Source organism: Helianthus annuus, chromosome 5, assembly GCF_002127325.2.
Source record: "Helianthus annuus cultivar XRQ/B chromosome 5, HanXRQr2.0-SUNRISE, whole genome shotgun sequence".
Classification (NCBI taxonomy): Eukaryota; Viridiplantae; Streptophyta; class Magnoliopsida; order Asterales; family Asteraceae; genus Helianthus; species Helianthus annuus.
The window spans coordinates 123872794-123898656 of NC_035437.2; the positions used below are offsets into that span (position 1 = coordinate 123872794).

At 44.8% G+C, this 25863-nt stretch overlaps 1 protein-coding gene across 1 annotated transcript; it reads left to right on the forward strand.

The window, feature by feature from the left end:
* The first annotated feature begins 5693 nt into the window (after positions 1–5693).
* LOC110943546 lies at positions 5694–7010 on the forward strand. Its single transcript, XM_022185289.1, has one exon. The coding sequence runs from the start codon at positions 5694–5696 to the stop codon at positions 7008–7010; it is 1317 nt and encodes a 438-aa protein (XP_022040981.1).
* The last annotated feature ends 18853 nt before the right edge of the window (positions 7011–25863 follow it).

Below are 25863 nucleotides of genomic sequence, written 5' to 3' on the forward strand. Positions count from 1 at the left end.
CCAAGGGAACACCATGAGTAAGCAACCATCTGGTGTCAGCAGATGTTTCCTCAGCAAGGATTTCTGCTGCTTGACATTCAGCAGTCTTTTCAGCAAGAAGGCGCTGCGCGGCCTCACACTCAGCCACTTTCTGCTGGACAAGAACCTCTAACTTATCAATGCGATCAACATACTCTTTCTCTTTCTTTTCGGACGCAACACGCGCCTGCTACGCCTCTTCAGCAAGTTCTGTTTTTTCACCGGATAACCGCACGATCGCATCGCGCTGGGATTGCATCTCAACATTCGTGCGCGCGCACGCGGCTTCCCAATCTTTCTGTTTCTGATCATTCAACTGTTTTTGCTCTTCAAGCTTCTGTTCAGCATCAGTAACCCTCCACTGCAAACCTTTCTTCTCCGCATTAAATCTCTCCCTCTCTTCAGCAAACAACTTCTTTGACTCCTCAAACTCAAGAGTCTCTTCCCCCATTGACCGCCACTCACGAAGAATTTCTTGAGAAGTAGCAAAGAAATTAACCCCGGCACGAACATGGTCGTCCAAAAAAAGCAAATCGATTGCGGTTTTTCTGGAACATCCTCTCAGCAGGGGGAAGAGACATAGCAAAAAACTCATGGCAGTTGTTCACATCATCCATCCTGGAACCCTGAGTAAGGTTCCAGCGAGGGGCGTGTGGTAGGTCGTCGCAAGCAGGATTACCCCAAGAATCAGCAGGGTTATGCTCAAATTGCGGGCTGCGCACAACACCAGAAGTAGCCCCACCTCCACCAAGAGGACGCTTAGTATAAATGGTTTGGTGAGGAGTAGTTTCACTAGATTCCCCCTCCACCTCAACACCCTTACCCTTAACAGCTCCAGCATCACCACCACCTTCACCCACAACTTCAGTAACTCCTTCTCCCCCCCCCTCTTTTTATCCGCTTCAACATCATCATGAGGAGGGGTCAGACCAACCGTCCTCGACGATGGGGAAGTGGGCGGCGTGATCTGAGAAATATCTGCCACACGAGGCTTCTTACCAATCTTGACTGCTGTCATGGAACAAGAATTAAGAACAACTCGAAGAAAACAAAAAAACAACATGCAATTAAAGGCCAATTACCAGTAGGAGGGGCAGATGCAGCATATAGCTCCTCCAAAAGATTTCCACGAGCTCCACTAAAAACACCAAGATCAACTTCAGATTCAGAAGGTGCTGGGGGGGCTCCTTATGAAGTTTTGCTTTTTTAGCAGCAAAAAGAGCAGCGGACTGCTCATCAAGCTTGCGCTTGTGATTCTCGATGGCTTTTTTCCTCATGTGCTCAGTCAGAGTAGCACTGTCATCAGGATCCGATTCTCGATTTCTCTCACCAGCCCCTAGGCCAGACAACGTGTCAGAAACTATCACATAATCTAGACAAGGAAGAGTAGAGGGTTGCTTACGAGAAGAACCAGCAGCTTTACCCTCAGCCTTCCCCTCTTTCCTCCTAGACTTATCAGTTCTCGCTTTTTTCCTCGACTCCAACTGAGCAGAAGGATCAACAGACACCTCTACATCAGCGTCATCACCAACAACCTCATGCACGGGTTCAGCAGCATCACCCTGCGCGGTACCTGCACGCGCGCAACGAGATGTTAGATCTTCAAGGTTTTGGTCAGAACTTCCACTTGAAAGGACAATAACCCCTTCTCGACCCGGGTCGACAGGGTCATTCCAAACATCTTCACCTAGAACCTCGCTAGCATATCTACTCAAGCTCTCATCAGTTGGATGCAAAATACGACCCCGGATCTGGTCTAACCACGTCGGGTTCCCTTCCGCTTGGATAGCTTCAACCATTGCACCCGCCGCCTTAGGGTCCAAGACATTCAACAAGCTGTAACCAACTGCAAAAAGGCAAGAAGATAAAAAAGCATACTAAACATAAGGGAGAATAATTCAGCGGTAACTTATGGAAGAAACATACATTTGCCCTGATAACTGTATACGGGTTGACCCAATGGATTCTTGGGCACCCACAACAAACTCATCCCAGCACCAACCAGGGCCATCTCCTCCAGTTGAGAAATAGCAGTCGCCTTGTGGGTTATCTTCTTGAACCAATCCTGGGCACCATAATCCTCCATAACGTCTACCCTTGGAATCCCTTGGTTCACCTGCCGATAAGGCATATCTATCGGGATTACTCCACGGCGGATGTAAAAAAATTTCTGTTTCCAGTCATGAAGACTCTTCAAAGGCACGGAGCACACCGGAGCAACACCTGACCGTGCTTGAAACGAGTAGAAACCGCTAGCATACGTAACACTATAAAACACATTGAACATCTGAAACGTAGGCTCAATACGGTAAGCCCTACAGACATACTCAAAGTGAGTAATGCGTGGAAGCCCAATAGCATTAAGCTGTGAAATATGAAGCCCATAGCCCCTCAACACAGCGGCAGTAAACTTTGTAATAGGCAATCTGAAACTACCTTCCCGAAAAAACGCAGCATACAAAGTGATATGGCCCGAAGGGGCGTCCAAAGCAGTAGAACCGACGGGAGGATACTGGGCTCCCCACTCAGGACGGAAACCCATACCCCTAACCAGATTATTAAACTCCTCCTCCTTCCACCCAATGACCGCCTGGTCCGGACCAGGAGGAGCCCTCCCCTTATATTTTCTCTTCCGTTGGGTAGGATTCGTACCAGACATGGTGTAAATAAAATGAAGTCAAAAAAAAGAAATCAAGGAAAACAATTGAGACAATGGAGAATGAAGGGAGAAGATAGAAGAGAAAACCACTTGAAATTTGAAAAAGTGAAGAGGAAAGAGGAATCGCCTCCTATTTATACCCATCGCATTTAATGCGATGGGTAGTGGATCGTCAGAATACAGAAAAAGGAACCAATAAAGGAGTGACACGTCAGAAGAGAGAGAAGACGTCGGCTCTTTGTTCGGGAAACATGGGCAACAGAACCGGCTGACGTGACAGAAAGTAACTGCAAAAGCAACTGTTCACCTCCGATAAGACAAGGATGTCAGACACTCACACCAACCACTCCCCCATGCCCACCAAGCTTCCATCAAAAGGAAACAACAAAGGAGCCAAAACCCATGCGCCATGCGTCCATTTGGCTCACTTTTTACAAAGGGCCAAAACCCATGCGCCATGCGTCCATTTGGCTCACTTTTTACAAAGGGCCAAAACTCATGCGCCGTGCGTCCACTTGGCTCATATTTACAAAGTGCCAAGACCCACGCGCCGTGCGTCCACTTGGCTCATTTTTTTTACAAAGTGCCAAGACCCACGCGTCGTGCGTCCACTTGGCTCATTTTTACGAAGTGCCAAGACCCACGCGCCGTGCGTCCACTTGGCTCATTTTTTATAAAGTGCCAAGACCCACGCGACGTGCGTCCACCTGGCTTCATTTTTTCAAAATGCCAAGAACAATGCGCCATGCGCCCTCTTGGCTCATTTTTTATAGAGGGTCAAAAAACTCACGCGCGGCGCGTCCGTCGGGTTCAAATTTTCTTCCAAATCACCAAACTCCACGCGCCGCAAAAACCCACTACTCTCACAAGTCCAGAATCCCTCCTAGACGATCAACTCAACTAGAAGGCACACTGGACTGGGGAGACTTGAAGAGGTATGGTCCCAATTCCCTGCCTACATGGTAGGGACGACACCACTTTTGAGCATACAAGACGTCCACATCAGCGAAGCAATCCAGAAGCTTCTAGAAACTTCTGGAAGACGTGCAGCTGGCGCCAAAGATGCTCTATCCGACATAAAGGACAACACGTGTCACCACTCGCAGAACGACACATAGGCCTGCGACAAATCAGGGAGCAGGGCTGACAACGCCTGTACGAGGTATCCAGCGTGGGCAAATGTAAGAACGCCATGTGTACCACTACACCTGCCGTGACAGAGCAGACCAAGAGGATATTCCCCTTGGTCGGACAGCGGGCACGCGCCCATAGCTGGCACAGCTGCTCCTTCCTTCTTCACCCTCCGGCTATAAATAGGACCCTTCATCATTCAGGTTCAGGATCTTTACTCTCCATACTCACTCTATACACACACTGTTTATTTCTCTCAGAACAGTACTTATTCTCACGCCGGAGCCTGGTTAAGAGGGAAATCCCCTTTCTCCCCCTCTTAACGAGACTGACGGTGTTTACTGTTTTGCAGATCTCAAGCCATTGATACGAGCAAGAAAAGAGGTTGAACCCCACAGACGAAATAACCCCATCGATAAACCCTGTGTTAATCGGTGTTTCATCAAATGTCAACCGAAAGTTAAATTCTATTACGACCCCCAATTAAAAGTTTCTGGTTCTGCCATGGTGTTGACTTCTCACTTCTGTAGATATTTGGAGTTATTATTATTTGACCCTACCTGAAGAGGTATGGTCCCAATTCCCTGCCTACATGGCAGGGACCACACCACTTTTGAGCATACAAGGCATCCACATCAGCGAAGCAATCCAGAAGCTTCTAGAAACTTCTGGAAGACGTGCAGCTGGCGCCAAAGATGCTCTATCCGACATAAAGGACAACACGTTTCACCACTCGCAGAACAACACATAGGTCTGCGACAAATCAGGGAGCAGGGCTGACAACGCCAGTACGAGGTATCCAGCGTGGGCAAATGTAAGAACGCCACGTGTACCACTACACCTGCCGTGGCAGAGCAGACCAAGAGGATATTCCCCTTGGTCGGACAGCTGGCACGCGCCCATAGCTGGCACAGCTGCTCCTTCCTTCTTCACCCTCCGGCTATAAATAGGACCCTTCTCACGCCGGAGCCTGGTTAAGAGGGAAATCCCCTTTCTCCCCCTCTTAACGAGACTGACGGTGTTTACTGTTTTGCAGATCTCAAGCCATTGATACGAGCAAGAAAAGAGGTTGAACCCCATAGACGAAATAACCCCATCGATAAACCTTGTGTTAATCGGTGTTTCATCATTGGCGCCATCCGCTTTTTGCAAAACCAACCTCATCTCTTTTCTCTATTGAAAAACACTCGTCAAAATGGCCGAACAAAATCCTTCACACCCAGTCGACGGAGAAGTTTCTTCCTTCGAACTCGTTTCGGACACAGCACACGTCCAAAGGGGTCAAAGGAACGAAACCATCCAAGAGGGACAACTGAACAACGATTTTCCTCCTATCTTTGGGAGTGTATCCAGGGTTGTTAGCCAAACCACAACTGGACCCACTTTCCAAACCCCACCAGCAAGGATCATCACTCAAACCACGAACGGAGCCGCATTCCAAACTCCGACCGGGGTGTTGCAACAGACACCACCACCAATGTTGACACCAAGCTATGGAGCTGGCCCCTCAGCTCCATCGGAACAAGCACAACTCAATTACTCCGCACTTTTAGGGCTACCAGAAGGAAAAACTCTCGCTTCCTGGTATGCCGAACAGATGGCGTCCATAAACCTCGTTTATACGCAACTCAGCGCACAGCAAGCCCTACTCCAGGCACAAGCTAACCAGTCAACATTTGTAACTCCACCACCAAGGTCTCTGAGTACACATACAACTCAGTAGACTAACGCGTGGAACCTACGTCCGGAGAGAGGACCAGTTCAAAATGTGAGAAGACCAAGCGCGCACGACACGCGCGATACTTATGGTGAAACAGAAAGCAACTTTGTGCAAAACCCCAATGTGCAAAGAAAACCGATCCAGGCTCGTTTAGGCGCGCGCAATATGAACACAGAATGGGATGAAGAAGAAGACGACCCAACATACAAAGGGGAAACCACAGTGTTTAGCAGACTTCACCCAGAGCATGAAGCATACAAACCCGCAAAGCGCGCAGGGTACAACCTAAAGGCAGAGCATGACTATACCCTAAGCTATCGTCCAGACGACATGGCTGAAGATTCGAAATTCATCAGGGAGATCGCCACAGCTGCCATAGACAAAGCCAAGCTGCCGCACAACGTTGGCAAATACAATGGATTGACAGATCCAGACGATCACCTCCAGGTCTTCAAAGGCGCAGGAGCAACAGGTGGGTGGAACCTACCAACTTGGTGCCACCTGTTCGCACAAACGTTCGTGGGCGCAGCGCGCGTCTGGTTCGACAGCTTACCAGCAGGAAAAATTAAATCATGGGTTGACTTCAGAGAGAAGTTCTTGGCACACTTCTCTCAACAGCGGAGGCACGCCATAGACCCAGCAGATTGTCTAAACATATGGCGCCAAGACCACGAAAGCGTAGAATATTTTATCACAAGATATAACAAAGAATGCTTGGAGATTGGGGATGTGGGAGAAAAAATGATGCGCGCGCACTTCATGAGGGCAGTCAAGTGTGATGACCTGATCAAGCGCGTGAAAGGTAGAGACGGAGGACCCAAAGATTGGGAAACCTTCATTGAGACCGCCAAGACAATAGCACAGACAGACAAACAGTTGACCGGTGATGACCACCGTCAACGCGCACATAACTCTAATGACCGACATGGCAGAAAAAGCAGAGGCCAGTCATGGAGGCCTTCCAGTCATAGAGAAAGAAGCCCACCAAGAGAAGATGCGCGGCACACAATCAATCAGATAGCACACAGAAAAGAAGTAAAGAGAGAAAACAGAGAGAAACAGTGGACGCCATTAACCAAGACCCCGTCGGAAGTCTTGGCCACTGTAAACCACCAATTCAAACCACCCCTACAGATGCGCAACAAAAGGGGTCAAGATCCCAATCTCTACTGTGAATTCCATAAGGATACGGGTCACCTCACCGACGACTGTTTCAGCCTGAAGCAAGAAATTGAAAGAGCCCTAAGGGATGGAAAGCTCACTCACCTGGTCAAAGGCGGAAAGCGCGACTACCGCCAAATCCAAAGAAGATACGAAGGGCCGGATAACAAAAAACTCAGGAAGTTGGAGACCCACATGGTGCAGGGAGGCCCACGAAGACCAAAGAAAAATTACAACAAGCGTACACAAGATGATTCGTGGCGCGAGAAGCAAGTCATCTTCCCAGTTGTTAGAGGAGGCCCAAGGGAAAACGACCAATAGTCATCCCAGGAGTGATCGGGCATTACCAGACAGACTACATCTTCATCGATCCGGGGAGCACCGCGGACATCATATACGAACAATGCTTCAATCAATTTGACCAGGAGGACAAGGCGCGCTTGGAGCCAGTAGATTACCCACTAACTGGTTTCTTCAACGAGGCCGTCTTTCCCCTGGGACATATATCATTCCCGGTGTTACTCTCGGACGGACGAAATTCAAGAACAGAAGAAGTCACTTTCATGGTGCTGCCTGCACACTAACGGCACGACATTCTCCTAGGAAGAGAATCACAGGGAGACTTCAGCATGATTTGCTCTGCACCACACTCGGCCATTGGATTCCCGACGGAAACAGGCATCGCACTGATATACGCAATCCAGGAAGTCTTAGCAACAGATGAAATGAGGCCTACAAAAGCAGGTAAACCAGCGCCACGCGCAGAGGCAGAAAAATGGGTGTTGAACAGCGCTCACCCAGAACAAACAGTTACCCTGGGACCAGCGATGTCCGATCTAACACGCGCAGCGCTCAAGAAGTTGTTACATGAGAATATGGACGTGTTCGCCTGGACACCAGCTGACATGGTTGGTGTTCCACGGCACATTGCAGAGCACCGTCTGAACGTCTCAGAAGACGCAAAACCAGTGGTGCACGCCAAACGCCACCTGGGTGATATAAAGCATGACGCCATGAAAGAACAAGTACTAGAACTACTAAATGCAGGCATCATCAGAGAAGTCAGATACCAAACTTGGGTAGCAAGCCCAGTGATGGTAAAGAAACCAAACGGCAGCTGGAGAATGTGCGTCGACTACAAAGACTTAAACAAGGCATGCCCGCGCGACTGCTATGCCTTACCAGACATAGACGAGAAAATCGATTCTTTGGCAACATTCAGGTGGAAATGCTTTCTTGATTGCTACAAGGGGTATCACCAAGTTCAAATGGTTGTCCAAGATGAAGATAAGACGGCATTCCGCATGCCAACAGGGCTGTATTGCTACACCAAGATGCCTTTTTGCTTGAAGAATGCGGGTGCAACCTACCAAAGATTGATGAACGAAACATTCAGTGACGCCATTGGCAAGTACATAGAAGTCTACATGGATGACCTGGTGATTATGAGCAAAGAAGAAGGCACGATGCTGGTCAACATCCAAAAGACCTTCAACACGCTACGCAGCGTAAGTATCAAGCTGAACCCAGCAAAGTGCTCATTCGGAATGGAAGAAGGAAAGTTCTTAGGCTTCATCGTCACAAAAGATGGTTTTAAGGTGAATCCGGAAAAAGTCCAAGCTATAGAAAGGATGCCCTCACCATCAAACATCAAAGACATGCAAAAGTTAGCAGGACGACTAGCCGCACTCAACCGTTTCCTAGCTAATCATGCTGCAAAATCCTTTCCGTTCATCAAAACCTTGCGCAATTGTATGAAGAAAAGCCAGTTCCAATGGACTCCGGAAGCAGAGAATGCGTTCCACGAGATGAAAGATTGCCTCATCAAACTGCCAACCCTAACCGCACCAAACAAGGGAGAACCTTTGGTACTTTACCTTTCAGCTTCCGACAGGGCAGTCGGAGCTATGCTGCTTGTCGATCGTCAAGGTGTCCAAACACAAGTTTACTACGTATCGCGAACCTTGACCGATCCAGAAACCCGATATGCAATCATGGAGAAGTTAGTCCTTGCACTAATTCATGCTTCAAGGCGGCTGCGCAGATACTTTGCCAATCACGTCATCCACGTGCTAACAAACTACAACATTGGCAACATCCTTGCAAGGCCAGAAGTATCAGGAAGGCTAGCCAAATGGGCAATAGAACTGGGAGGTCACAACGTGGTTTTCAGACCACGACCATCAATCAAAGGCCAAGTCTTGGCAGATTTTATGACAGAAGTTCCAGATGAAAAAGAAAGAGAGTGCAAAGCCATGGAAAAGGCTGAGAAAGAGCAAACAGAAAAGCCATGGTTGTTATATACCGATGGAGCATCTAACGAAGACGGAGCAGGCGCAGGGCTAAGGCTGGTAAGCCCCGATAAACACGAGTTCACGTACGCCATACGCCTGGATTTTAGAAGCACAAACAACAAAGCAGAGTACGAAGCTTTCCTGGCTGGCTTACGATTGGCAATCAAAATGGGGGTCCGACACATCGAAGCGCATGTGACTCCATGCTTGTAGCAGGACAAATCAACGGCCAATACGAAGCCAAAGGGGATGTCATGGCACTCTATCTCAGTCAAGCAAAAACATTGCTACAAACCTTCTATTCCTACAAGGTGCATCACATAAACAGAAGCGAGAACAAGCCAGCAGACGCGCTGAGCAAGCTCGCATCAACAAGTTTCCAGCACCTAGCAAAGAATGTGCGCATAGAGGTTTTGAGCAACCCATCCGTTAAACTCAGAGAAGTAAGTGTCATCCAGACAGGAACAACGTCCTGGATGACACCGATAATCATGTACTTGCAGTCAGGGATACTCCCCGAAAACAAAGCCGAGGCGAGAAAGATCCAATACAAATCAGAACACTATCAGATGGCAGATGGGATACTATACCGAAAGTCGTATCTCGGCCCGCTGCTGAGATGTGTTGATGCCGACGACGCAAATTACCTAATCTGGGAAGTGCATGAAGGAATTTGTGGTATTCATGCCGGGCCTCGAATGGTGGTGGCAAAAGTGATGAATGTCGGATACTACTGGCCCGGGATGCATCTCGATGCCGTGAAAGAATTGAGGAAGTGCAGTGGCTGTCAGAGACATGCACCCAAGACCATGCGCCCCAAAAATGAACTAGTACCATTCACAACCGCATGGCCTTTTCAACAATGGGGCATAGACATGGTAGGTCCTTTCCCGGAAGCACCAGGGGCAGTCAAATTTATAATAGTCGCAGTCGACTATTTCACCAAATGGGTGGAGGCAAAAGCACTTGCATCAACCACATCGGCAGTCGTCAAGCGATTCATATGGGAGCAAATCATATGCCGCTTTGGCCTACCTCTCAGAATCATCACCGATAACGGAACTAACTTCGCAGCAGACGACCTCGAACGGTGGTTCAAAGAACTACATATCGAGCATCCTTCTCTTCGCTTGCGCACCCGCAAGGGAATGGTCAAGTAGAGGCAGTCAACAAAAGTATCGTTGATGGTATCAAGGCAAGGTTAGGCGAAAAAAGAAGAGGATGGGTAGACGAACTGCCCAGCATATTGTGGGCTCATAGGACAATGCCGAAGACAAGCAACAGCGAAACACCGTTCAGCCTAGTCTATGGGTCCGAGGCAGTTATCCCAGCAGAAATCGGGCTACCATCTCCACGAATGCTCTCAATGAACTTAATCAACAATGAAGAAGAAAGGAGGATCGACCTGGACCTCCTAGAAGAACGGAGAGAGATGGCAGCAATCAACGAGGCCAAATACAAAACGAAGCTGGAAAAATATTACAACTCCAGAGTCCGAGTCTGCGCTTTTAACCCGGGAGACTATGTCCTAAGGGACAATGAAGCTTCCAACGCAGAAAAGCCCGGAAAACTGGCTCCCAAATGGGAAGGCCCATACGTAATCGATGCAGTACTCGGCAAGGGAGCTTACAAATTGCGTACCATCAACAACAAAGAGGTTCCACGAACCTGGAATGCTCAACAACTCCGAAAGTGCTACATGTAAAACAACTATGTAATCGTAAAGGGCGAACTGCCAACACATTTACTATAATACAAGAAGTGTTTGGCTACCTTTATTTTATGCAAATTTCTTGTCACAACTGCATTTATTACTTTGGGCGTACACGAAAACATCAATGGCTCGACCATAGGAAACGTTGTAGACCTCCAAGGCTCGTCACAGCTAAGTGCACAGCCGGGTCAGAAACACAACCAAAGCCTACAAAACGCCAAAATAAAACTTCGTGCCCACATAAACACGAAAAAATCGATAGCAAGGTAACTAAACATTGTAATGCTCCCAAGGCTGAACACAGCTGAGCTCACACAATAACCTGCAACTCGATCACTTCGTAAGTCACACGTAAACGCGCGCATTCAAGCGACAGAATAAAACGTTGTAGAAACACAACATCACCTGTCAGCGCCATAATTCATTCGTGACACCTAATCAAAGTAATTAAACATGCACATATTATGACGATAACAAAATTCGCATAAACACAAGCAAGCGATAAAATACGCATCAAACAAAGAAGATCAAGTGCACATATCCACAAAAGGTAAATAAAGATAAATTGTCTAAAACAGTCAACATTACAGACCCATCCAAGGCCATACACGGCGCACAGGCCGGAATTCATCCATCAAGGTTGACTGGTGCCAGCACCTCCTACCGCATCGGCATCATCTCCAAGGGCTTTCTTCAGAAGAGCAACCCCATCTGGTTTCCGAGACAACTTCTGCGCCGCCCGGACGACGGCAAAGTCAAGGGTTGAAAACGCCTTGCGCTTAGCAGCATAAGCACCGTCACAATCTTCCTTATACAGCTCAAAATGGTAGTCCTTCTCCTTGTTGATAATTGCAGCCTTGCCTTCAGCATATCCAAACTTACGACCGCTATTATAACCCGCTTGGCCCAATTCGAACATGTACGTGGCAAGCTCCGTCAAATTCAGAATACGGTCAGCAAGCTGCATAAAACAAGGCAACCAAATAAAAAATCACAAAAATAAAAGAACACGAAAGAGCAAAAGAAATTACCAAAGGTACACCACGAGAAAGCAACCATCTGGTATCAGCAGATGTTTCCTCAGCAAGGAGTTCCGCTGCCTGGCTTTCAGCAGTCTTTTCAGCAAGAAGTCGCTGTGCAGCCTCACACTCAGCTACTTTCTGCTGGACAAGAACCTCTAACTTATCAATCCGATCAACATACTCTTTCTCTTTCTTCTCGGACGCAACACACGCCTGCTGAGCCTCTTCAGCAAGTTCTGTTTTTTCACCGGATAACCGCACGATCGCATCACGTTGAGATTGCATCTCAACATTCGTGCGCGCGCACGCGGCTTCCCAATCTTTTTGTTTCTGATCATTCAACTGTTTTTGCTATTCAAGCTTCTGTTCAGCATCAGCAACCCTCCACTGCAAACCTTTCTTCTCCGCATTAAATCTCTCCCTCTCTTCAGCAAACAACTTCTTTGACTCCTCAAACTCAAGAGTCTCTTCCCCCATTGACCGCCACTCACGAAGAATTTCTTGAGAAGTAGCAAAGAAATTAACCCCGGCACGAACATGGTCGTCCAACAAAGCAAACCGATTGCGGTTTTTCTGGAACATCCTCTCAGCAGGGGGAAGGGCCATAGCAAAAAACTCATGGCAGTTGTTCACATCATCCATCCTGGAACCCTGAGTAAGGTTCCAACGAGGGGCGTGTGGTAGGTCGTCGCAAGCAGGATTACCCCAAGAATCAGCAGGGTTATGCTCAAATTGCGGGCTGCGCACAACACCAGAAGTAGCCCCACCTCCACCAAGAGGACGCTTAGTATAAATGGTTTGGTGAGGAGTAGTTTCACTAGATTCCCCCTACACCTCAACACCCTTACCCTTAACAGCTCCAGCATCACCACCAACAGCTCCAGCATCACCACCACCTTCACCCACAACTTCAGTAACTCCTTCTCCCCCCCCCCTTTTTACCCGCTTCAACATCATCATGAGGAGGGGTCAGACCAACCGTCCTCGATGGTGGGGAAGTGGGCGGCATGATCTGAGAAATATCTGCCACACGAGGCTTCTTACCAATCTTGACTGCTGTCATGGAACAAGAATTAAGAACAACTCGAAGAAAACGAAAAAACAACATGCAATTAAAGGCCAATTACCAGTAGAAGGGGCAGATGCAGCATATAGCTCCTCCAAAAGATTTCCACGAGCTCCACTAAAAACACCAAGATCAACTTCAGATTCAGAAGGTGCTGGGGGGGCTCCTTATGAAGTTTTGCTTTTTTAGCAGCAAAAAGAGCAGCGGACTGCTCATCAAGCTTGCGCTTGTGATTCTCGATGGCTTTTTTCCTCATGTGCTCAGTCAGAGTAGCACTGTCATCAGGATCCGATTCTCGATTTCTCTCACCAGCCCCTAGGCCAGACAACGTGTCAGAAACTATCACATAATCTAGACAAGGAAGAGTAGAGGGTTGCTTACGAGAAGAACCAGCAGCTTTACCCTCAGCCTTCCCCTCTTTCCTCCTAGACTTATCAGTTCTCGCTTTTTTCCTCGACTCCAACTGAGCAGAAGGATCAACAGACACCTCTACATCAGCGTCATCACCAACAACCTCATGCACGGGTTCAGCAGCATCACCCTGCGCGGTACCTGCACGCGCGCAACGAGATGTTAGATCTTCAAGGTTTTGGTCAGAACTTCCACTTGAAAGGACAATAACCCCTTCTCGACCCGGGTCGACAGGGTCATTCCAAACATCTTCACCTAGAACCTCGCTAGCATATCTACTCAAGCTCTCATCAGTTGGATGCAAAAAACGACCCCGGATCTGGTCTAACCACGTCGGGTTCCCTTCCGCTTGGATAGCTTCAACCATTGCACCCGCCGCCTTAGGGTCCAAGACATTCAACAAGCTGTAACCAACTGCAAAAAGGCAAGAAGATAAAAAAGCATACTAAACATAAGGGAGAATAATTCAGCGGTAACTTATGGAAGAAACATACATTTGCCCTGATAACTGTATACGGGTTGACCCAATGGATTCTTGGGCACCCACAACAAACTCATCCCAGCACCAACCAGGGCCATCTCCTCCAGTTGAGAAATAGCAGTCGCCTTGTGCGTTATCTTCTTGAACCAATCCTGGGCACCATAATCCTCCATAACGTCTACCCTTGGAATCCCTTGGTTCACCTGCCGATAAGGCATATCTATCGGAATTACTCCACGGCGGATGTAGAAAAATTTCTGTTTCCAGTCATGAAGACTCTTCAAAGGCACGGAGCACACCGGAGCAACACCTGACCGTGCTTGAAACGAATAGAAACCGCTAGCATACGTAACACTATAAAACACATTGAACATCTGAAACGTAGGCTCAATACGGTAAGCCCTACAGACATACTCAAAGTGAGTAATGCGTGGAAGCCCAATAGCATTAAGTTGCGAAATATGAAGCCCATAGCCCCTCAACACAGCAGCGGTAAACTTGGTAATAGGTAATATAAAACTCCTTCCCGGAAAAACGCAGCATACAACGTAATATAGCCAGGAGGGGCGTCCAAGGCAGTAGAACCAACGGGAGGATACTGGGCTCCCCACTCGGGACGGAAACCCATACCCCCAACCAGATTATTGAACTCCTCCTCCTTCCACCCAATGACCGCCTGGTCCGGACCAGGAGTAGCCCTCCCCTTATATTTTCTCTTCCGTTGGGTAGGATTCGTACCAGACATGGTGTAAATAAAACGAAGTCAGAAAAAAGAAAGAAGAAATCAAGGAAAACAATTGAAGCAATGGAGAATGAATGGAGAAGACAGAGGAGAAAACCACTTCAAATTTGAAAAAGTGAAGAGGAATCGCCTCCTATTTATACCCATCGCATTTAATGCGATGGGTAGTGGACCGTCAGAATACAGAAAAAGAAACCAATAAGGAAGTGACACGTCAGAAGAGAGAGAAGACGTCGGCTCTTTTTTCGGGAAACATGGGCAACAGAACCGGCTGACGTGACAGAAAGTAACTGCAAAAGCAACTGTTCACCTCCAATAAGACAGAGATGTCAGACAGTCACACCAAACACTCCCCCATGCCCACCAAGCTTCCATCAGAAGGAAACAACAAAGGAGCCAAAACCCATGCGCCATGCGTCCATTTGGCTCACTTTTTACAAAGGGCCAAAACCCATGCGCCATGCGTCCATTTGGCTCACTTTTTATAAAGTGCCAAATCCCACGCGCCGTGCGTCCACTTGGCTCAAATTTTAAAGTGCCAAGACCCACGCGCCGTGCGTCCACTTGGCTCATTTTTTTACAAAGTGCCAAAACCCACGCGCCGTGCGTCCACTTGGCTCAATTTTTAAAGTGCCAAGACCCACGCGTCGTGCGTCCACTTGGCTCATTTTTTTACAAAGTGCCAAGACCCACGCGCCCTGCGTCCACTTGGCTCATTTTTTATAAAGTGCCAAGACCCACGCGCCGTGCGTCCACCTGGCTCATTTTTTATAAAGTGCCAAGACCCACGCGCCGTGCGTCCACCTGGCTCATTTTTTCAAAATACCAAGAACCATGCGCCGCGCGTCCGTCAGGTTCTACTTTTTCTTCCAAATCACCAAACTCCACGCGCCGCAAAAACCCACTACTCTCACAAGTCCAGAATCTCTCCTAGACGATCAACTCAACTAGAAGTCACACTGGACTGGGGGGACTTGAAGAGGTATGGTCCCAATTCCCTGCCTACATGGCAGGGACCACACCACTTTTGAGCATACAAGGCGTCCACATCAGCGAAGCAATCCAGAAGCTTCTAGAAACTTCTGGAAGACGTGCAGCTGGCGCCAAAGATGCTCTATCCGACATAAAGGACAACACGTGTCACCACTCGTAGAACGACACATAGGCCTGCGACAAATCAGGGAGCAGGGCTGACAACGCCAGTACGAGGTATCCAGCGTGGGCAAATGTAAGAACGCCACGTGTACCACTACACCTGCCGTGGCAGAGCAGACCAAGAGGATATTCCCCTTGGTCGGACAGCTGGCACGCGCCCATAGCTGGCACAGCTGCTCCTTCCTTCTTCACCCTCCGGCTATAAATAGGACCTTTCATCATTCAGGTTCAGGATCTTTACCCTCCATACTCACTCTATACACACACTGTTTATTTCTCTTAGAACAGTACTTATTCTCACGCCGGAGCCTGGTTAAGAGGGAAATCCCCTTTCTCCCCCTCTTAACAAGACTGACGGTGTTTACTGTTTTGCAGATCTCAAGCCATTGATACGAGCAAGAAAAGAGGTTGAACCCCATAGACGAAATAACCCCATCGATAAACCTTGTGTTAATCGGTGTTTCATCACTACCCGAACTCAATCGCCTACCCGAACTCAATCGTCTACCCGAACATATAACCCTAAACATAGCGATAGGAAAAAACTTTTGATCCTATGACTTTCTTCTCCTCTTATTGAACTAATCATCAATCAGAATGTGTATCCACATGGATAGGATGTTACATCAATTTGATTTAATACGATGAAAGGCTGAGATTTTTCAAGGTTTGATTTTGGGTGGGTTTCAGATTTCAAAGGTGATCTATGAATAGAGGTGCAAACGAGCTGAGTCGAGCCCGAGCTCGATCAGGCTCGAGCTCGAGCTCGTTTAACATATGAAAGCTCGAGCTCGAGCTCGGCTCGATTCGAGCTTTATTTCTGAAGCTCGAGCTCGGCTCGAATGTAATTCTTCAAGCTCGAGCTCGGCTCGGGCTCGACTCGTTTAGTATTTTTTAATTAATTTATATTAATAATAATTATTATTATATATATATAATTTAGTTATTTTTTATATTTATATAGATGGTAATTATTATTATATAAATATATGTTTAATATATTAATAAAAAATATATATAAATAGAAAGCTCAATTAGGCTCGCGAGCCGGCTCGAGCTCGATAAGCGAAGCTCGGGCTCGTTTACTAAACGAGCTTGTTTTTAGGCTCGGGCTCGAGCTCGAGCTCGTTTAAGCTCGGCTCGTTCGAGCTTTTTTTCGAGCCGAGCTCGAGTAGCTCGCGAGTAGCTCAGCTCGTTTGCACCCCTATCTATGAATGTATGATGTTTTATATGACGGTGTCGGGACATTTGTTTTGGAGTAATTGAGAGACTATAGGTTAAACGATTTTTTTTTATCTAACCAGAATAATAACATACAAAATAATAAAAATATATAACTTTTTTTTTTTTGAAAATTAAACTTCATTAAAACCATCCCTGACCCAAATGGGCAAAAGTCAAAACATATAGACGCCCCCAACCTAAACAGGCAAAAGACCACAATAAAAGTATATAGAGTAAATTACGTTTTTGGCCCATGTGGTTATATCACTTTTACTATATTAGCCCAAAATAAGAATTTTTAACATATCTGCCCCCATGGTCTCTATAACTAACCATTTTGGCCCCTAAGTCTAAACATTTTGGCCCCCATGGTCTCTATAACTAACCATTTTGGCCCCCATGATCTCTAGACTTAGGGGCCAAAATGGTTAATTATAGAGACCATGAGGACAGATATGTTAAAAATTCTTATTTTGAGTTAATATAGTAAAAGTGATATAACCACAGGGGCCAAAAACGTAATTTACTCTTTAATATATAACACCTTGTTATATAATGCGGGTCTAATCAGATGCATGTAAATAAAAAGAATATAAAATATTGTAAGTTAAAATGTCAAAATTAATAAAAAGAATATAAACTATTGTAAGTTTAAATGTAAAACTTATAGATTAGAAGATTATAATTATCTTTCTAATACTTATAATTATTAATCAATGAAGTGTGACACTAGCATGTTATCTTAGGTGCTATTAAACCGTTAAAAGTTTTAACTTAAAACCGACCAAATCTTCTTTACAAAAGTTGGTTACAATCCGGTTCATGGTTTACCATGTGAAAATACTGGGTTTCACAGTTCACTTGCAGAGTTTTAGATAGAAGAAGATTGCTCAAATGTTGAACCTTGTTGAAGAAGCTAGACTTAACAGGTAATAAGTTTCACTGGTAATAACTGATCATGTTGAGCACTCATTTTTAAATTTTAAAAAAAAAAAAAAAACAAATGTTGAACACTCACGTTTAAATTAAAAACAAAAAAAAGAAAACAATCAAATTCTACGCTCTTGTCGTGTCCTTCTTCTTAATTTTGCAAATCACTAAACTTTTTCATGATATAGTCTCACTTTTAATCAATTACACTCCACCAAGTACTCCTTTCTTTTCAATAATTTTCAATAACGGGAATAGCTCCTGCACACTATTGGTTTAAATGGGCGGCATAGTGATACAATTGAAAGTGTCGGCGAGAATAGCTCCTGCCCCCTATTGGTTTAAATGGGCGACATAGTTAGTAGTGTTCAACAACTACAATGAAAGTGTCGGCGGGAATAGCTCCTGCCTCCCCTATTGGTTTAAATGGGCGACATAGTCAACAGTGCGAGGCAGCTGCCTGACACTTCCTTATTGGCCCAGCAAATTTACGATTTTATCACGCCTTAAAATTACGATTTTGCCATCAGTATAAAATTATGTTTTTGCCCCACGTAAAAATAAATTTGCGCTTTTACTCCCAGCTAAAAATTTCGATTTTGCCCTCGGTTAAAAATTACGATTTTGCCCGTTTAACTTTACACGTTTGCCATTAGTTTTTTCCCTTAAACTTACGAATTTGTGATGCGTGTGTAGTGTAATATATTTTTAGATGTATATTTAAGCCATTTTTACACTTTTAGCCAAGTTTTAAATTTATAAAACACGATATTCACTAACACTAAACACACATATGGGCAAGTGCACCCATCGTGGACGTAGTATAGTGTTGGTAAGATACCGAGGTCGTCCAAGGACACAAGAGCTTTTAATACCGGTTTATCCTCAACGTCTAATCAAATCAAAAAGGTTAGAAAAATGTTTTAAACTAAGAAAAATAAAAACTAACTAAATGCTGAAAATAAAAATAAAAATAAAAACAGATAGACAAGATGAATCACTTGGATCCGACACGTGTATTAGTATAACCTTTGATTATTTTCGCACTTTTGCACTTGTTTAAGAGATTATCTTAGTTATTGTAGTAGGCCCCTCTTTTGAAGGCGACGTTACCCTCAACCCAGTAGTTTGAGTCAGCAAGGATACAATCCTAAAGGGTCGGATTATTGAAAGATAATGAATTAAGTTATTAATGCAAATTGTGGTAGGCCCCGCTTTTGGCGGTGACGTTACCCTCGGCTAAGTAGTCTGAGTCAGCAGGGATACAGTCCTAAATAGCCGGGTTATAGTATTAATAGTAGTTAACTTATGAGGGGGTCAAAGAGTTTGGATCCCCGCCATCCAATACCTATGGGCATTGAAGGAGATCCTACTAAATTTGACCCAGGTCCCAAGCAGGACCTCTAAACGCTGAACAAGGGCAAGACCCTTACCAAACCGTTCCCTTAACCCCCGACCAGGTAGTCAACATACCTCCATATAGACCGTGGAGATATGAATGGTGAAAATCTTTTATTTTATATAGACAGTAAAATAATGCCAAGACACCACGGACAAACGATAAGGAAAGATCACCTTCAACATAAGTAACTAGTTATTAAAGTCATTAATACAAAACCAAATAAAAAGTGCAAAAGATTAAAAATAAAAAGTATTATACTAAACACTTGTCTTCACCAAGTGATGTAAGAGACTTAGGCAAACATGGCCTTGATTGTCAAGAACTCTTACGATCAATCTTGGATCCCGAGACGACTCACACACTCTACGATGGACAATGGATGATGGTGGTGGATGATGGTGTTATGGTGGTGGTGGGTGGTGGATGAAGTGTGAGAGAGGTGGTGTGCCAAGGGATGAGAGAGAATGAAGCCAAGCTCCTCTATTTATAGGCTGAACAGAAGGCTGGACACGGCCCCGTGTCCGCTGGACACGGCCCCGTGCCCGCCTGACACTCTCTCTCCTCATTAATTGTAATTGCGAATTACAATTAATGCGCCTGCTGTACTTTCACCACGCCCCCGTGCTCGCTGGACACGGCCCCGTGGTGGGCAATGGAAGCTTCTACTGGTTTGTCTTTTCTGCTGCTTCCTGGGCACGCCCCCGTGTTCGCTGGACACGGGGCGTGTTCAGACTCTGTTTCTTCTCTTTTGCCTTGGGAGATGCCGTTGAGGGTCCGGGCAGTCCACTTTTGTTCCTTTTCCTGTATTTATGGTAGAATTAGTAGTCTTTCTGCTTCTTTTGTGATTTTGAGCTCATTTCATCCTGAAAATACAAAAGGAAGACAAAAACACTATTTTTCCAACATTAGTACTAAAAAAGGGTTAGTTTTATGCCTTAATTGATGTGTTTTATATGTTGCATTTTACACACATCAAATACCCCCACACTTGAACTTTTGCTTGTCCTCAAGTAAAACTCTTTAAATGTGGCTTACACTCCCAAATGGAATAGGTAGAAGAGAAGTTTTTTAGCTTGTCTTAGAGTGTCGGGAATCCAAGGTTTTTATAGGTTTTATTTTTATTTATTTACAATCCTATTCGTTATGATTTATTTTGAACTTTTCATAAGATGAATTACTTATTTGGGCATAGCATGCCTTATTAAAATTCATTTATATACAAGTTCACATATCTCACGGGAGATCACTCAACACTCGGCCGAAGGTGTATATTTTCAGTGAATCACTCGAGAGCGGCACGGAACTTACGTCTTCCATAGGCTTGCCAAGCAATCAATCCTCCTCCTTTTTAACTTTTTACCTTTGTAAATATCAAGAGGACTTTTGGGGTGAAGGCTTGGGTTTAAAGGTGGGTGGTTGGTTAGTGGTTAGTAAAAAGGGCGAAAATCGTAACAAGCGTCGGTTTTCGTGAAGTACCTTGTTTTTAGTGACTTTTTATTTTGAAGTATTTCTCCAAACAAGCTTTTATAGCTTTTGTTTGTTTTTGACTTCTTCATTTTTTATTTTTTTTCGATCGTCACATAAAAAGGCGATGTTTACAAAAAAGCGAACTTGTTACTAAAAAAAAATAAATAAAAAGGTTTTTGGTGGGTAAAAAGGGTTTTGGGGTAATGAAATGAAAGGTTTAGGCTCAAATGGGCTATCTAGGGGGATTTTGGGTAGGTAAAAAAAAATGAAAAATAATGGTTTTGAAAGAAAAATGGTTAGTCGTAATGCCTCCATCATTTACTTACTTGGGTTTAAGTTGGTAAGGACCGGGAATGTATCGTCGTGGCAAGTTCTAGATTTGTAAGGACCGAACGGCTATTCACACAAGAAACGAAAAATGAGCATTTAATCTAAATATGTGTATTTTTGTGCTCAATAAAGGCTCAAAACTCACTTTTGTGGGAATGGGTTTTTAATGTGACCAAGCATATATAATCGAATTTTAAACTAGACTTGTTATGCCGTTTCATAATTTTCTTATGTTGGTTCCTTTTTTATCACGACGCTATCGGTTGTAAACTTGTAAAAATATAACCTTTTTAGAACTTGTTATTCCCAACTTAAACTAAGACAAGTAAATAAAAAAAAATGAAAAAGTTTTTGAAAAAATTTGGGGTGTTTAGCGGTTCCAATAGAGTTTTGTGTAAGGCTTGTGTTTAGGATTTTGCAAAATTTCAAGGGTTTTAGCATCCCCCCCACACTTAAATTACACATTGTCCTCAATGTGTCCAAAAATAATGTTTTTGGTTGATTAGAATGTATAAAAGTGGGTTAAAAAGCAAAGATTTATGTTACTGACATCCTGGATACGGCCCCGTGTTCACCGGGCACGGCCCCGTGGTCAAATGCCAGTAACAAAAATTACAGAATTGAAACAGAAGCCTGGACACGGGGGCGTGTCCGCTGAACACGGCCCGTGTCCAGTTACCTGAACTGGGTGATTTTCTGCAGGGGCTCAGCACGGGGCCGTGTTGGTTGGGCACGGCCCGTGTTGAGCCTTCTGTGATGGAGATTTTTGTCGGGTTGCTCTGTTCTTCGTGCATGGTTCCATTTTTCTCGTTCCCTTTTTCATCCATTACCACCGTGAGTGTGTTTTATTCTCACAACAACCATCAATCATAAAAACCATCATAGCATTGCAAATCATAGAGAGACATTACATAAAGATAAAAATTACATAAATATTAAACTTATGGAGTTCCAGCCCTATGTTTTATTTTAATTTAGCAAAATTTCCAAGAAGCTACTAGTCTTGGTTAGATAAGGCTTTGTAGAACTCCTCCCTTCGGGTGCGGTTCTCCTCATATGTCGGCAAGCCACTCCTCTACCTCCCTTGGAAGGAGAAAAGAGGGCTCGTTTGCATTGGTTTGAGGAGTTTCAACTTCCGCTGGAACTTCTTGTGGGTTTTCCATAGGAGGTTCTGCGGGAAAGTCTTCCCACCCGGTAGGGTTGTTAACACCGAGTGCCAAGTTCCAGTCTTGTTGTGGAAGGACTGGTTCCATAGGGGGTGCCACCAAAATGTTTAACCTTTGGTGCAAAAGGTTAATCTCTTGGAAGCTGCTTTCAAGTCCCATTGTAAGATCGTTAATACGGTCAATGAGGACCTCCTCTACTGACGTCATTTCGTCGAGAGCTTCTCTTAGCGCTATTACGTAGTGCACAAGTGTAGCTTCAACGGAGGGCCTCCTTCCCCTTCGGCTGTTTGATGAATGAACGGATGATGTTTCGCTGTTTTCACTCGCCATTCTACGAAAAATAAACCAAAAGCAGTTTATATGACGAAACAGTTTCTGGACACGGCCCCGTGCTCATTGAGCACGGCCCCGTGTTCATCTTTCTGCAGAATTTTGGAGCAAGGAATCTTAGGTTTTTAAGTTATTTTCTGAGTTTATGCAAGCTTTTTGGCAGTAAATAACTTTAAACAATGTTACATAACATGTTTTTACCAAGATTCTATGATCAAAACTCATTGTTCCCTACCACAAAGATTGAAAATTCAAACTTTTCATGGTAGTTCTTGAAGAAAGATGAAGAAGAAGGAAATGTCTAGAAGAGGAAAGGACAAGATGGGTTGTTGGAAACTTCTTTTAGACTTACCTAGGATTGTTTGAGAGAAGATTCCTTCAAATCTCTGTCCCCAAGTTGGTCCAAATGTGCAGGATTTTTGGCTGCATTTATAGAAAACGACAGCCTTCTGGACACGGCCCCGTGTCCGATGGACACGGCCCCGTGTGCAGATGAAATTCTGACACAGTTTGTCCGTATTCTGACGTTCTGATCAGAGGGGAATCTTTTGGTGGACACGGGGGCGTGTTGGCCGGGCACGGCCCCGTGTCGGAAAGCTGTTTTATGAAGTTTTGTCTTTACTAAGGAGCTAATCTATATCGGGTGGCTCTTGACTTGTTGGAACAACCCCAAAGTGCCTAAGATACCTTAATTGTCCTATACTAAGGCGAGAACGCAAGAGGTTGTCGGTGAGGGTAATTCCTATTTTCATTCTAGGTGGACAAGTCCAACCCTTTCCCGGGCTCTCGTTAAAGAAGGTGTATGCTGAATCGCTCAGGTCTATGTATGCATCGAACGAAGACGATGGGGAGTCCTTCACGGCACAATCGGCACAGGGACGACTATCGTCCGCGTCTTTTCTAGGTAAGAAGGTATTTTCGGGAGCAACGAGGTTGTCGGAATGCGGTTCCAACATTTCCTCATGGTCATCATCTTGGGATGGATCTAAAAAATCCTTCCTAAGTTCTTTTGACCAATTGAGAAGTAGTTCTTCTAGTTGAAATAACTCATCAAGGAGCATTTCTCCTAGAATATCTGGCTGGGCGCATTCGAGGGAGAAATAGTGCTTATTTTTACTTTCGCCCCTCTTAAGGTTACAAGGAATCGGTGGGTCTATATAGTGGGGCCTATAAGTGAGGAAAAAACATTTTAATTCCTCATGTTCGCCTCCACATATTCGACACCACAAACCATAAGAGTGCCGAAAGTAAAAAGAATTACTATCACTCACGTTTGTGTCAGAAATTACCAACCGCCGGGATCTAACGGTTCTGTTTTCAGCAACTGAATCTTGGGCACGGGGGCGTGTTGAGTGGACACGGCCCCGTGTTCAGCCTACTGTCTGACTTAAAACAGGATTGCCAGTTCCAATGATTGAGCACGGGGCGTGTTCAGCGGGAACGGCCCCGTGTTGAGCTCTGCAGAAGCTAAAAATCTAAGAAAAATCCTAAAAAATTAAAGAAAAATAAAAATATGATTAGGCCGTTGATTCCTAACTTTCTTAAAATCCTTGTGTCCCCGGCAACGGCGCCAAAAACTTGATGCGTGTGTAGTGTAATATATTTTTAGATGTATATTTAAGCCCTTTTTACACTTTTAGCCAAGTTTTAAATTTATAAAACACGATATTCACTAACACTAAACACACATATGGGCAAGTGCACCCATCGTGGACGTAGTATAGTGTTGGTAAGATACCGAGGTCGTCCAAGGACACAAGAGCTTTTAATACCGGTTTATCCTCAACGTCTAATCAAATCAAAAAGGTTAGAAAAATGTTTTAAACTAAGAAAAATAAAAACTAACTAAATGCTGAAAATAAAAATAAAAATTAAAACAGATAGACAAGATGAATCACTTGGATCCGACACGTGTATTAGTATAACCTTTGATTATTTTCGCACTTTTGCACTTGTTTAAGAGATTATCTTAGTTATTGTAGTAGGCCCCTCTTTTGAAGGCGACGTTACCCTCAACCCAGTAGTTTGAGTCAGCAAGGATACAATCCTAAAGGGTCGGATTATTGAAAGATAATGAATTAAGTTATTAATGCAAATTGTGGTAGGCCCCGCTTTTGGCGGTGACGTTACCCTCGGCTAAGTAGTCTGAGTCAGCAGGGATACAGTCCTAAATAGCCGGGTTATAGTATTAATAGTAGTTAACTTATGAGGGGGTCAAAGAGTTTGGATCCCCGCCATCCAATACCTATGGGCATTGAAGGAGATCCTACTAAATTTGACCCAGGTCCCAAGCAGGACCTCTAAACGCTGAACAAGGGCAAGACCCTTACCAAACCGTTCCCTTAACCCCCGACCAGGTAGTCAACATACCTCCATATAGACCGTGGAGATATGAATGGTGAAAATCTTTTATTTTATATAGACAGTAAAATAATGCCAAGACACCACGGACAAACGATAAGGAAAGATCACCTTCAACATAAGTAACTAGTTATTAAAGTCATTAATACAAAACCAAATAAAAAGTGCAAAAGATTAAAAATAAAAAGTATTATACTAAACACTTGTCTTCACCAAGTGATGTAAGAGACTTAGGCAAACATGGCCTTGATTGTCAAGAACTCTTACGATCAATCTTGGATCCCGAGACGACTCACACACTCTACGATGGACAATGGATGATGGTGGTGGATGATGGTGTTATGGTGGTGGTGGGTGGTGGATGAAGTGTGAGAGAGGTGGTGTGCCAAGGGATGAGAGAGAATGAAGCCAAGCTCCTCTATTTATAGGCTGAACAGAAGGCTGGACACGGCCCCGTGTCCGCTGGACACGGCCCCGTGCCCGCCTGACACTCTCTCTCCTCATTAATTGTAATTGCGAATTACAATTAATGCGCCTGCTGTACTTTCACCACGCCCCCGTGCTCGCTGGACACGGCCCCGTGGTGGGCAATGGAAGCTTCTACTGGTTTGTCTTTTCTGCTGCTTCCTGGGCACGCCCCCGTGTTCGCTGGACACGGGGCGTGTTCAGACTCTGTTTCTTCTCTTTTGCCTTGGGAGATGCCGTTGAGGGTCCGGGCAGTCCACTTTTGTTCCTTTTCCTGTATTTATGGTAGAATTAGTAGTATTTCTGCTTCTTTTGTGATTTTGAGCTCATTTCATCCTGAAAATACAAAAGGAAGACAAAAACACTATTTTTCCAACATTAGTACTAAAAAAGGGTTAGTTTTATGCCTTAATTGATGTGTTTTATATGTTGCATTTTACACACATCAATTTGCCATCGTTTCAAAATTATGGTTTTACCCTCACTTAAAAATAAATTTGCGCTTTTGCTCCCAGATAAAAATTTCGATTTTGCCCTTGATTAAAAATTACGATTTTGCCCCATTTAAATTTACACTTTTACCGTTAGTTTTTTCCTTAAAATTACGATTTTGC